Below are 14,800 nucleotides of genomic sequence, written 5' to 3'. Positions count from 1 at the left end.
GAAGAAATAAGGGGTTGAAAGCCAAAAAAGATCAATTCGTTCAATGTGTGTTTGTGTAGCCGCATTGATTCATGGTGCACTACTGGATATTCAGTTCACTGAAACTGGACAGTTTTTAGGCCATATGTCTGGAAAAGATAGCATGGGTAAAACAAACAAAAACTTTTCTTTGAAACACTGTTCTGCATACTGTATAAGATGCTTATGAATAAGAAGACATCAGGAGAAACGAATACAAAGTGCAATGTTTTCTATTGCAGTAAAAATATTTTGCAACTACATTAAGTTGACCAGTGGCTTCAAACACAATTTAATTTATTTGCAAATTGTGCCATGCATAGATACGAATCTCAGCAAAAACATAAATTGTATGGTAAGAAATAACACTTGATATTTTAAACAACCTATTGCATTGATACACTCAGTGAAATGGAGAATTCATAGGAATGCTTTTTGTCACAATAAATACATTGCCTCTTAATAATCTTTTCATTCTGTTGGAGGTTCAAAATAACACTACAACGTGACATAGACTCTTCATTTGCAAAAGGAGCAAATGCAAATATTCAGCAAATGTTCAAATTAGTTGACAGCAGGTGTCCAAGAATTTGCTAAAGTTTTAAACTGTTCCTTCTATTTATCTCAAAAAATTCTCTTCTGAAGAAGAAAGAACAATTTAATTAATCGTCTGTTCGAAGGACTTCTAAAAACTTGATTAAAAAAAGAGATATACTTTGAATAACAGCAATAAACTCTCCCATGTTTGCATAAAGTGCTCAAGTTTTACAAGCAAAAAGGACAGGACAGATTACAGTTGTGTAGTGAAGCCAGTATCTGTATCTGCTGCAATGGTAAAATCATCTGTGTCTGTATCAGTATTTGGACAAAACCTGGAGTGGGCGGGGCTTGAACCCTAATCTGTCTAACTAAATGAAAAGTCCATTTTAAATGTAATTCTGTTCCTTAATGTTTAACATACAGCAAATATGCCTTGCATAATTCATACTTTATCATTATTATTATTACAAAAACATTTTTATTAAAACAATAATACTAAAATGGTAAATAAATTAGTTCCTTAATCAACAACATAAGTGTCATTTGCATGTGGGACGGGTGGGACATGAATGTGTGTTCGTTTGGTGCATTTACACGTGTTAAAATGTTATTTTGCATTTTATTATTTGCATATTCTTACCAAATTATCAATATTTCATAATCTATAGGTTTGCAGCGCTGTTGATTTAATGCGTTAACTTAATTAATTAGTTATGGGAAAAATAACACCTTAAAATTATTAATGTATTTAACGCACCCGCCCATCCCCAGACCTTTTTGTCCCGAATAGCACAAGTGCAAATGTGATATTGATTTTATACAACAGTTCCATGAATAAGAAGTTAATATTGTGTTATATTTTAGAAACAATATTGCCTATGAAAATATGAACTATAAAGCCAAGCACACATGCAGTGCTTCATTTCTGAATGAATCCTTGTTTTGAGTGAATCAATCGGGTGAACCAATGATTCAATGGCCCATTCATAAAGACAGCCATTTACTTCATTCCTGAATGAATCAGCCATCTGAAGGAATCAAATGAATGAATCACTCAATGACTTACTCATTTAGACATTTACAGCCACCAACTGGCAGTTTTAGTTTCTTATGTACAGTATCATTTAATTAAAAAATTAATATTTCCATATTAATAAAACATTAAAGGTATAGTTCACCCAAAAATAATTTAATTTTATGTGTAAATTATATGTTGAATCAAATAAAATATTTTTTCTAAAGCTACTTTTTGTAATGTTCATTTGATGCTTTTCTCATTTAACACAATAATGACTTTAAATTATCTTTTGGGTGTAAATTCTTCAGCCAAATTTGATGTGCAATTAATTTGCAATTAATTACTCACCACATCATGTAAAATTTTAATAGCTTGACAGCCCTAGTTTGCATATTTACATGTATGTGTAACAAATAATATAAAATACATTAATGGAAATATTTATAGTTAGGATAGGATTTGTCATAAATCGAACACTATTAGTGGAATTGCAGTATTACTTAATATCGTGATACCTTAGCTCATATACTGTGAGACATAGTTATCATTCCTCTTTCAGTGTCCAGCACTGTTTGTGATTATTGCCTTTTTTCCTGTGTGTCAAAAGTAGCCACATATTTTACCTATAATGAGCTTTACCATATCAATATCTTAGCATCGATATCTTAGCATCTTACCATATCGATATATTAGTGACTCAAAAATTCTGTTGCACGTGTCTTCCTCCTAAAGTACCCGCATCTTCAATAATCAAATATAACAACAGCTAGATCTCCCAAATGACCTCCTGTAATGAGTCCCAACACCCAGACTTTGCACTAAACCAAAATGACAATAACAGAGGGTCGTGTTGCAGTTTGTGGTCACAGTATTTGTCTCCAGTGACAAGAGAACATAATGTTAGTCTGTGGACAAATATGCTTGCAGCTGAGTAGTGAAGTAACAACTTAGTCATGCGGTGGGCATTAGTTGCATGCCATGTCTCCTGAGAAGTTGCATTTCCTTTTTAATAAATGCAGGAACATAGTGAGTCACTTAGTCTAGACAACATTTTCTATAACAAGGCATGCTGGGTGACCCACAGAGATGGGTCTCTTTTTTTAGATTGTATCTGAGTGGCTCACCTTAGCTCAAAGTACCCACAACCAGATCTTTGCCCTTTTAAAACAGGCTGCGTAAACAGTCAAAGTGGGGCTGCTCCATGTTTTTGTATTCCACACAATCAAGCAATATGGGAATTGAACAGAGGAAAGTCCTACAAATGCATCACAAAATCCTTGATTTCTGGCCATTTGATCACTGTTACTGTAGACATTTGTCAATATTTTGTGTTATCGTCTCTATTATGCTTACATGACGTTTCAGTGCTGCGGGGTCATGGAAGTTCATTTGCATGTGTTTTTAAGCCTTGCCACTTTTACCTATCGAGTTATTTTAAACTGTTTGAGTGAAATGAGACACAAAAGAGAACTCATTTTGGTATTGGTTTCTGTGCAACCGCACACATAAAGCCATACTCTTTCACATAAACACAGTCGGGTATATCTTGAATGAATGTTTACAGTTAGGAGACAATCAAAGTAATGTTTTCAACAACTTTTACACAGTTTAGTGTTAATTTTGTCAGCTATTTTTTAATTTAGTCTTAGTCCTGTGTCAAATGTCACTTTTAGTTTTTATCATATTTAGTCAACCATGTCCTGTTTTTGTTTAGTTTTTGTCAACTTACACATTTCCGTCATACTGTATAATGGTTAAAATGATTAAAAAAAAAGATTATTATGCTCAATTTTAATTGTTGTCATTTGGGAAATTTATTTTTACATTTCAACAGAATATCGATTCATATGCTCCACTTTAGATATACACTCGCCCTGTCTACATTATGAAAACTGGTAAAACAAAAACCTACTCTCAAATATTATAAGAGAGAAATTTATATTAGTAATTCCAATTCCAAGTTGCATTAATGTCTCTATTAAAACAATAGAGAGTTTTTTTGGTTTGACGCGCCGTTAAAAACTGGCTGACCAATGAGATTAGCATTTTTGACACAAAACAGCCTTGCCGAGCACACATTGATACCTAAGATATAGATGACGAAGAGGAAGTAAGTAGACAAAGAAGAAGAAGCAACGAGGCAAGATGAATGTAGAGCTGCTGGTCTCACTGGTGTCTGAACACAAAGAAATTTAGCGACTACAAAAATCTGGATAAGAGGGAGTTGCTATGGAGAGGAATTGCAGATCAAATAGGATTCGACAGTGAGTTTCATTTCACTTAATTTTCTTTCATGTACATAGGCTTGTAACTCTGTTTTTCAATAAGCGCCATCTACTGTCAGGGAGTGAATTTGCATATTCACTCGGCACATTGCCAGTGAAAATCGCTTGGGTATGAACACAAAGACACGTCGAAAAACGTCTCGAGAAATGCTGGCAGGGGAAAAACTTTGTTGACGAACATTTTTCGTCATAGATTTCGAAATTTAATGAAAATTAACACTAAGACAGTTTTATGATAATTTTTGTTATTTTGTTTTATTTAAATATACACATTATTAGCATAGGAATAACATTTTATTCCACAAATGTCAAAACATTATTTCACTCATATATACAAATATGGCTAAAATGCATGGTACTGTAAGTGAAATGCTAACGCTACAGTTTTCTAACTTAGCTACATAACGTAGGCTTGGGCGGAAGACACAACATGCTTTTTGTCATTTATTTTTCTTTTGGCACTTTAATATAAGCCCGAGGTTTTGCAGTTGCTAGTGCCAATACCACCCTGCTGCAAAATCCAGCATAACCAGCATGAATTTCATGTTGGTCCAGGCTGGTTTGTGCTGGTTAAGAGCTGCTGGTGACCAGCAATGCTGGATTTTTCCACAGGGCAGGCAGCCAAAATGTTAAATTAGCGGTGTTAAAGGTACACGCCACCCCTTAATGAAAATTCTCTCATCATTTATTCACCCTATGCCAACCCAGATGTATATGACTTTCTTTTCTCTGTGGAACACAAATTTTTAGAAAAATAGTCTCTCTGGATCTCTGTGAGACCTTATAATGCAAGTGTACGGGTCCCTTAAATTTGTCACTTTAAAAAAAACAAAGTGAACACAATAACCCCAGTTGATGAATAAATGTCTTCTGGAGCAAAACATTTGGTGTAGGTATGAAAAGTACTAAAATTTGTAACTTTTCATCAGGTTATAAACCATCGCTTCAGGCCAAGTGTGATACACGGGTTCATAAGTTCACAATTGAAGCAAGTGTGGGTAAGTTGGAGTAACGTTTCTAACGGTATTACTACTCTTACTGATACTGCTTATTGATCCGGTACTTTAACAGTATTCTTATTGGTTTATTTAATCAAATGTAAAATAACACTGCATAGTTTTCACTTAATGCATTGATAGATTAATGCTTATTAAAGCTAAAGTTATTCATTCAAGAGCTGTGAGTAATTCATTTTCTCTCTGCGAGTAATTCATTTTCTTTTTTTGTCTTTTTTTGTTTGATTCACATTAATGGCACAATTGTCAGCAGACATAAGCTCTCAAAGACATAAACTGTGAATACTCTCCGTGCTGGTCATTTTGACATATTTTTGTGTGTATCTGATTGTTTAGATACACAAATAAGAGATTAAAGCATAATCTGCTTGTCTAGTTGGAAACATCATCTCTTGCATGGATTATTGTCCTTTTAATAGCTCTTTTTATATTTTCAAACACATCCCACAATTTAGCAACAGTAGAGACTGCATTTTACAACGGTCACAGATTGTGCTGATTCTGACGTTTGGGCTTTTAGGGAGGAGTGAAAGCTCCTTTCGGCATGCACACTACTCTGACCTGCAGCTAACCCTGTCTCACTTGAAGTGTGACATAAATGAGTTCTGAAGCACAGAAGACCCATCGCAGCTCATATGAACTCAACTGTTACTTTTCTGGCACCTTTACATCATTGTCAGGTGGTTTATAATTCCCTCAACAGATATTTGTGTGACCTAAGTGTGATCATACTTAACTTTGGTGCAGCTTTAGAAAATGGTCAGCAATAACTTGTGGGATTTTATCTCTTTACTGTCATCAGTAAATGCAAAACAACACAAACAAAAGTCACAAAATTGTCGGTATACTGATATCGTTATCATTATATTTATCTTTATAGTTATCATTCTTGGTGTGAATGGGCTTTAAATCAGTGATTCAGTCAGTATTGTCATAGGTTGATCTAATTGTAAATAACTATAAGTTATAATGTAATTGAATGAACAATTGTGGATGGTTAAACAACATCAATGTTGATTCGCTTTGCAAAATCAGTACATAATTCTATGATAATTTAACATTGCTGCAAGAAGAGATAAGATGGCTCCTGCACAGAGTATTGTTTATCGGGCATTGACAAAGGTCACATGTGACTGTTTTTTCATTGATGTAGTGGTTTTATCTCACAATTGTTGGCTTTCCTTCTTTGTTAGAATGTTAGAGAGCCTTTTGGATCTTTATCCTTTCTTCCATGGAACACATAGGAAGATATTTTGAAGAATGTTGTTAATCAAACAGTTTCAGTTCCAATTGACTTCTATACTGTAGTATGGACAAGAAAAATACAATGGAAGCCAGTGGGAACATATTATCAACATTCTTCAAAATATCTGCTTTTGTGTTCAGCACAAGAAAAATATGCCTACAGGTTAGGAACGACATGGGTGAGATGACAAAATTTACATTTTTGGGTGGACTATCCCTTAAATTCACCCGCATTGAAAGATAAGAAGGTGAAACAACCTTGCAGTATCAACACTCAAATAAATAAATTCCTCATCGCCCAAAAGTTAAATAGTCTTAAACCAGCAGCACACAGCAAAATCCCCAGAGTTAAATCAACTCTGCTCAGATTACATATGGTCCCTCTATACTTATTGTTAAAGTAACACTGAAGCAGAGTTAAAGTTAATGAGATAATTAAGTGATTGAGTTATGATTGAGCATTAGTGATGAACACCTGCTGTTAACAAGCAGAATCACTGAAGAGAAACACAAGAACTACAACTGACTTCAGCCACAGCCTTAGATGAAATCAACTGAAGATAAAAGACATAAAATCTCTCAAGATCTGATTAAACAACTCCACAAACAGCATGTTATCTCATTAACTTTAATTCTGCTTCAGTGTTATTTTAACTCTATGTAGAGAGGGACCATATGTTCTCTGGGCAGAGTTGATTTAACTCTGGAGATTTTGCTGTGCACCATCAACTATTGATTGTTTCTTAAATCGTCATTATGATTGTCAATTACTTGGTCTTAATACAGTTACAATTAAGTGTTCCAAACAAAATGATGCATGCTTATTTTATCATCTCTTTCTGTAGTTTAGATTAAAGTAAAACGGGATCTCTGGTTTGGAGGACCAGAAGATTTATAGATTTCTCAGGACTTCCTGTTAAATGAACTGGTTGATGTATTAAATAGAGATGCACTGGTCAACCACTCATAAATTGGACCCGGACGTTTTTCGGACCATTTAATTTTGGCTGATCTCTATTCCGGACTTGCACACAAACTGCACTGCAATCATTTCCCAAAATGTAATTTGTGTGGAAATAATAAAAAGTCTGTAAACAGGACGTTGACATGGGACACGCTGAAGGCGGACACAAAGAGGAGAGGAGGGAAAATACTGTACCAGACACAGCAAGCTCACTGTTCATGATGCTCAAAATATTGGAAGAAAAATATAAATATTGATTTGGGGTTTGGGGTTTATATGAATGTATCTATGAAGGGAACTGAATGTCTTCTTTTTCTCTGACCTCTTACACTCTAAAAAAAATCTTGGGTTATTTTTTTCTACCCAAGTCCTGAGTTGAGCCTTTTTAAGGGTTATTTTTCCAGTGTTTGGGTAGTTTTTATGTTACCCAGATCCTGGGTCATATGTAATAACCCAGGGGTTGAGTTATTTTTTGCAGGGTTTTTGCCCCCTCTTTAGGAGAGAAATTCGTCAAATTGGTGCATGTCTTCAGTAAAATACAAATAAAAAATACAAATAAGTTTGTGTAAATTTTATCTAAAAATTCATTATTGTTATGTATATCATTTAATTTTATGCAAAGCAACAGGGGTGCGATGCGAGTCACCTAAACGAGTGTTGCGCGTCTGTCTTTTCGTGTGATGCCTTAGATAAAAAATTATGATTTTATTCAAAAAGATAAAGAATATAAATGCTTAGGATGTTAAAATATGTTCTCAGAATTGTATACTGATTATTTATGGACAAGTTATGGAGTCAGTCACAGCATTTTTCGGCTATGAGTGAAACACAGGCGGCAGTCTGAAGTTAGTAATTCCCCATCCGAATGCGAGCAATCTCCAGCATAAAATCCAGAGCTGTTACGATGGAAACAGGACAACAGAGACTGGTCAATTACGCTTCAATTACTTCTAAATGTTTCATTTTTACTTCTAACATTTGTTAAACAAGCTTAAATATAGGCAATATGTATTAAAAACTATATAACATTTCTGCTGTTCCATAAGCGCCACCTACTGTTAGAGAGTGAATCTGCATTTTCATTGAGTCTGCTGTTTTTGTTTTGTGCAATTATGTTTTATAATTCACAAATCTAAAATCAGACCATTCTGCTTTCATTTTAAATCTTGAAATTGTACAATCTAATTTAAATCAAATATAACTGCTCATGCTACATGTATGTAACATCTTTGTTTGGATCATGATTAAATGTAGCAGTTGCCTGTTATTTTAAATGGCTACAAATATTTTTTAAGGCCAGATTGGCCTGATATAGAGCAAATAAACTACAAATAAATTTGCTTAAAGAAAAAAATCAGCTACTGTATCGGAATCAGGCAATTTGCTTGTAAAAAAAAAAGAAAATATATATACATATTAATTAAAAATCTCAATCTGTGCATCCTAGTATTGAAGAGATTCACTTCACAGAGGAGTTCAGACTTGAGTATTTGGGATCCTGGTTTCAATGAATTCATTCATTTTAGTTTAACAAATGAGATCAAAGACAAGAGCACTTTGAGAGTGACTCTATTTCCAAAAGTGAGCCTAGGCAAAGGCTATAGATATCTAAAGACGGTTCACTCCTATTAGTTATGAATGGGAGAAATTGTAACGCACAACATGGTGGAATAGGTCCCGCCTTCTAAGTAAAAGAGCCAATCTCTGATTGATAAAGTCATTGCGTCATTGCGTCACTGCAGCAGAAGCTCTGGTTCCCATAGAAACCTGAGACTCGCACTTAGGATTGCACATGCGCATTTGCTCGTCTAGCCTGAAAAATATGCTTTTTAATGCTATTTGAGTATAAGAAACAACATTTATGGGGCAGTTCGTGTCAGATTTTGTTCCTGATTTGAAATATGTTATTTAATGGTGAGTTTGCCGAGCAGTTTTTCGGATTTAAGGATTCCCTCATTCAAATAGATAGAACTTGGTCTTGGATGCCCCAAAGAGCTGGCATTGCATATATGTTCGCAGAGGAAACAGACTTTACTTGAAAGGTACTTTGGCACAGCTCTTAATCTGGAAGCTGATTCTTGTTACAATCCTTTTGTATTTTTTTGATCAGCTGATAAAATAGAGTAGATAAAAGCTGTTTTAGATGAGACCCATTTTTATTCTGTTATGTTGACAGCAATGACATGTCTAACAGAGCTCTGCTAGCTTTTACTGTGACACTGTTTAAGGTTCAATATGTTTGTCTTTTGTACAACTATTTTTTAGTCAAAGTGCATGTTAGTTTTGTGAAATGATTTGTTTGCTTTTTTGGTGTACATGTACTGTGACTGCAAATTTGTGAAGGTATGTTAATGTATTCAATAATGTAAAAGACAAGCATGCAAGGCAATTATAAAATCAGCAAAATATTGTATTAGTGTAATAAAGACAAAAGAAAAATACATCTGAGCTATGCAATTTTGGTATATTTTACTCGAGGGAAACTACATTAAGCCAGTGTAATGTTGGGTCTACAGAAAATCACACTGCTTCTGGTGGACCATAAATATTAATAATTTAAAAAAAAAAAAGGCATAGTGTACAGAATATAATAAAGACTTGGTCTACTAAGCAACCATTTAGAACACCCCAGTAACCACATAGCAATGTGCTAAAAATCACCCATAACAACTTAGCAACAACAAAGAAACCACCCAAAAAACAAGCACAACTCAACTTAGGTACTCTTAAGGCACTTTGTAAATAAGCTCTATTTATCACAAACAGCATCTAAAGCAATTAGGAGCTATTCCAGCGTAGTTGAATTGGCACTTTATTTGTTTTTCTAACAGACTTTAGCTGTGGGCTCCTTAAATGGCAAATCTAATGCTCGACCAGATTCTGTGTCTCCTTTGAAGATAAAAACCTGCCATTTTAGAAGATGTGTTTGGAAAAATCAGAGACACAATCCATATGAATGTATACAGAACCTGCTTTCACTCAAAGCATCAAAGACTGAAGCATGGTCAAGTGCCTTCAGAGTCACTGTTAAGACATTGCTTTCAATGAGAAACCTTTGGTGTCAATGGGAAATGTATCATTATGAAATTATACTAAGGTTTAATTTTGTCATTACAACATATATGTTGGACATAATTTCAATTTAAACAGCCACAATAATTGTATATACATTAAACTTTTGAGTGCATAAAATAAAAAACAGCAACACAGTCACAATTTATTAAAAAATTACATATATTTAAAGTCTTCTAAGGCCTAATGATTGCTTTACATTAGGAACAGATCTAAAACGGATAAACATTTAAAAATAGCCACATGGAGAATCGTTACATCAGCTTTGATTGTGAAATGCCATTGGCTCTCATGTGTTTCATGACCGAATGCATCATGCTAAGGCACAGATTTATCTTTTGAATGAGATGTGACTGCGTTAATGGAGTGGGATCATTTTCAGACTTTAAAACCTGTTTTTTTACATAAAAATATTGCATGCCTTCAAAAGACTTGGAATGCAACATGACCCGTTTGTGACACTTTTGTACTGTTTTTTGATCAGTTTTTGCAATAAATTTCCGTGACTGTACTGTTACGTGCTTTATGTTGTTGAGAAGTGGTTAGGTTTAGGGTAGGCAGTGCCAGCCCATCCTACAGGCTCTACAGACGATCGTCACATGATACACATAATGGTTTTAGTACACTTACTGCTGAATAAACATTCTTTCTTCTCCACTGACAAAATGCAATCAACACACCGGCAACATAGTACACTAACACACAGTCAACATTAAAACCACAGTGAAGGCGACAGCCTAAAGCAATGTTAAGTACAGTATAAGATTTCAATCACCAAATGACAAATACCTGAAAAACAACTTCAATCTCCAAGCCACTATAAATAGGCCACATCAACACAGATGCAGCAAACAGTGAAAAAAATGTATCGGTAATCTGCATAATTTTTTCATGTCACGTAGCATCGCTAGTATACAGAGTACCGCATTATTATCCACAGATTTCAAACTTTCCTCAAATGTGCTCAAATTGTCGGAAATGCACAAAATAGGTCACAGAAAGCATCTCGAAAAGCCGCAAAGTAATAATTTCTTGTTTTGGATGGCAGAAACAGTGGTTCTTTTGCCAAAGGCTTGTCCCGTTTTCTCAAGAATAATCTGGGCAATGAATTCAAAGACTGTCAACATAAAGACGCAAAAAAATCAGAGCGAAAATGTTAATCTGTAATTTATCTGTACATTAACTAACCTGTCTAAAGAGCTGCTCTCTAGAGGCATATATATAGTCTTTATAGTCATTTGTTTATAAACACACACACACACACATACATATATATAGCATAATATTAACTATTGTACTGTTGTTTACATAAAATTTCAATATCAAATTTCAAATTTAAACATCAAATCTATAATAAAATTATTATACATGCAGTTACTATGACCTCATGTTAATCTCTACATAATTTATTTGTACTTTCAATAATTTACTTGTCACACCACTATTTAGGTGAACTGATAAATGCTAAAAGGTGATTAAAAATAGTGAAAGACATAAACATACACAGAGCCACATTCACACTGATTTGTTGAAGAATAGACATGGACATGTCAACAATTTACAGTGTGCTTATTTTTAGTAATTTTATTCCAGCGCAGTTGTCATGTTTAGTTGTAATATTATGTGAATATTGGTGGGGCCCATTTTCAAAGTATATATGTGACCCTGGACCGCAAAACCAGTCATAAGTCACACGGGTATATTTAGCCATAGCCAACTATTCATTTTATGGGTCAAAATTATAAATGTTTCTTTTATGCCAAAAATCATTAGGATATTAAGAAAAGATCATGTTCCATGAAAATATTTTGTAAATTCCCTACCGTAAATATATCAGAAATGTGTATGCATTGCTAAGGACTTAATTTGGACAACTTTAAAGGCAATTTTCTCAATATTTGATTTTTTTTTTTTTTTGCACCCTCAGATTCTAGATTTTCAAATAGCTGTATCTCGTCCAAATATTGTGCTATCCTCACAAACCATACATTAATGGATAGCTTATTTATTCAGCGCTCAATTTAAAAAAAATGACCTTTATGACTGGTTTTGTGGTCCAGGGTCACATACAAAAATCATTTTACAAATGGATGCAAATAATTAAATGCATCATCATCTGTCACACAAGGTGAGCGATTGCCATGCGTGGCACTTGACCATGCTTCAGTTTTTGATGGCTTTGAAAGTGAGAATAGATTGTTATACATGAAATATACAGTGTTGACTTGTTGACGTTATTGATCTTGCTTATAGTGAGAAACAAAGCACAATCTCATGCTGTGATAAATTGCAGCTTTCACCATAGAGTGGCTTTAATTATATAGTGGATATCTGACTGTGTGAAGTTTGTAAAGAGCAGCATCCTTTACCCGCCACATCACTGAGTGAACATCCATCACCATCATCCAATCAATAGTTTTTGTTTTTAATAAGGGAACTCTACCAAGGTTTTGCCAATGTAAAGGCAAAATACGTTTATATAGTGTGGACTGTCTTTAGCTTGAGGTTTTAGTATGAACAAAAAAGGATAAATACAGCATCTTCAGTCTACGTGATACACCTAGTGGAAAATATAAGGCTGCGAACATCGATTCTTTGGACAAGAGGCTATTAGAAGATAATCTTGGTTAAAAGAAGGGGCTGGCACAGCCTAGGGCTGGTATCCCGAAATGCAACTCAATCTTTAAATAATTACCACTGTGTCCTTGATTCTTGACAGTCTTGCAGTTAATAAGTGTTACGGTGCATGTATAAGAAAGTGAGTCAGACATATCAGAAAGCGCTTTAAAAGAAAGAAAGAAAGAAAGAAAGAAAGAAAGAAAGAAAGAAAGAAAGAAAGAAAGAAAGAAAGAAACTTACCAGACCATAGACGAAACTCAGCAAGGTGCCGCAAAAGAGAAAACCTAAAGTGTGTACGATCAGCGTGGCTCCCATCCCGACTCAAGTTCACGTAAATTGATGTCAGCTTAAATGGGATTTCTCTGATGTTTACGTCTGTTTAAGCGCCGTCAAAGAGCCAGTCATTTCGCCTCCATATGCTTCCCTCCCATTACATCGTTTGCTTGTAAAATTATGAATATTTTCTCACGGCTTTTCCTTGTGACAGATCTGCAGGCTCGATTCAAACTGTTCCCACTCTCTCTCTCCCGCTCGCGTTTTATTTCTCTGCATCTGTCTGCCTTTTTTTCTGAAATTACATCCACATGTCAGAACTATTTATGTCCTTCTCCTTCTGCGGTAGGAAGTTCAAATGATTCTTTGTGGAGTAGAAACCGACACTTTATTTTTAGGTCTTTTAAATTTCCCTTCAGCCCTGCTGTAAAAAAAGCGACATAATAAAGCGGTGTCCCTCAGGCTTCTCTCGGGACATCAAAAAAATAACGGTTAAACTATCGGCTGAACTGTTTTAACGGACACTGATGGTGAGTCTGACAGAAATACACACTAAAGCAACAATAAATAAAATATTCTGGCGTTTTTATCAGTAAAACATCGTTTGCAAGTTTAAACTGACAGACTTCAAGCGCAAATGTTGTCTTTAATGAAATACGTGACGCTTAAAGTTAGCTTTATGTAAACTAACGCTAATTATGAAAAACACGCGGCTAATTTCAAAATGAACTGAAAGTTTCACATCTATTTCAAAACGTATATTCGCTTTAATTTTGAGGCAGATGTGAATCTGACAGCCGCATTGAGGCTACGAGACAAACACAATGTGTTTTTTTACAATGAAAAAAAAAAATCATACGTTTACTTCACAGTTAACGTCACGTCACGCCGCACCGCTGAAAAAAAATAATATTTTCAGATTATTTTAAGCAAGTTGTCCTCTTTGACCAAACGGCTCCGGACTCGCACACGTCGGTAACCCTCACTGAACCTCTCAGTGTAGTACATATTGAAGTAGAGGCAGGTATCGAAGGATTTTGATTGGCTTACGGGGAAAGGGTGAGGGATTTGATTGGCTCATGGTCTCCAGGGGTTCATTACACCACGACTCGAGACGACACGCGCTTCCCGCCCCTTTTGCACAAGCTGCGCATTCAGTGCTGTACTTTATGTTGGCAAAAGAGCGTTTATTAGCGGTCCGCGTCGACACCGTGCAATGCAACTGATGAATATGCAAATCCAATGCTGGGTAACGTTTGGTTTAAATTCTCGCTGGCTTCTGAAATACATCTTTCAGCAATATTTGCTTTTTTTTTAATATTTGCTTTTTCATTAAATAGTCAGTCAAGTCTACTTCTGACAACACCTTGGTTTACACACTTGGCTTCGTTTGTATTATTGATTTATTATTGATTTAGCCTATATTTTTATTTCACACACACACTTTTTTCTTGGAATGAAAAGAAAATAAGTTGCTTTTCAAGTCTAATTTACATGCATACAAAAGTTGCAATGCTATAGCAAGCAGTTTGATTGAAAAATCACGAGCCTGATCGCTTAGAAAAGTAATATAATAGCACATTTCTCATTCACAGGCTGCACTATTTGAGTTAGGCTGTCTTATTTATGCATAATATAAATCATAGGCTACATTATATGTAATGATTATGCAGTCATTTGTCTGTTATTAAAACAGACATATATTTATCTTTTATCAATGCAGAAATGTTTTCTGAAAACACCTGCAATT

At 34.8% G+C, this 14,800-nt stretch overlaps 1 protein-coding gene across 1 annotated transcript in view; it reads right to left on the bottom strand.

Moving 5' to 3' along the window:
- pth1r (parathyroid hormone 1 receptor) overlaps positions 1–14,047 on the bottom strand; it is a 100,008-nt gene extending 85,961 nt beyond the window's left edge. The window contains exon 1 of the mRNA XM_048162835.1: positions 13,018–14,047. Coding sequence (XP_048018792.1) covers positions 13,018–13,092 — 75 coding nt within the window. The 5' untranslated portion in view covers positions 13,093–14,047. The remainder of the gene's footprint in view (positions 1–13,017) is intronic.
- Between the last annotated feature and the right edge of the window lie 753 nt (positions 14,048–14,800).

This window comes from Megalobrama amblycephala, linkage group LG17 (assembly GCF_018812025.1).
Source record: "Megalobrama amblycephala isolate DHTTF-2021 linkage group LG17, ASM1881202v1, whole genome shotgun sequence".
Lineage (NCBI taxonomy): Eukaryota > Metazoa > Chordata > Actinopteri > Cypriniformes > Xenocyprididae > Megalobrama > Megalobrama amblycephala.
Note: the sequence above shows the minus strand (reverse complement) of the source record. Positions and strands in the feature narration are given on the sequence as shown.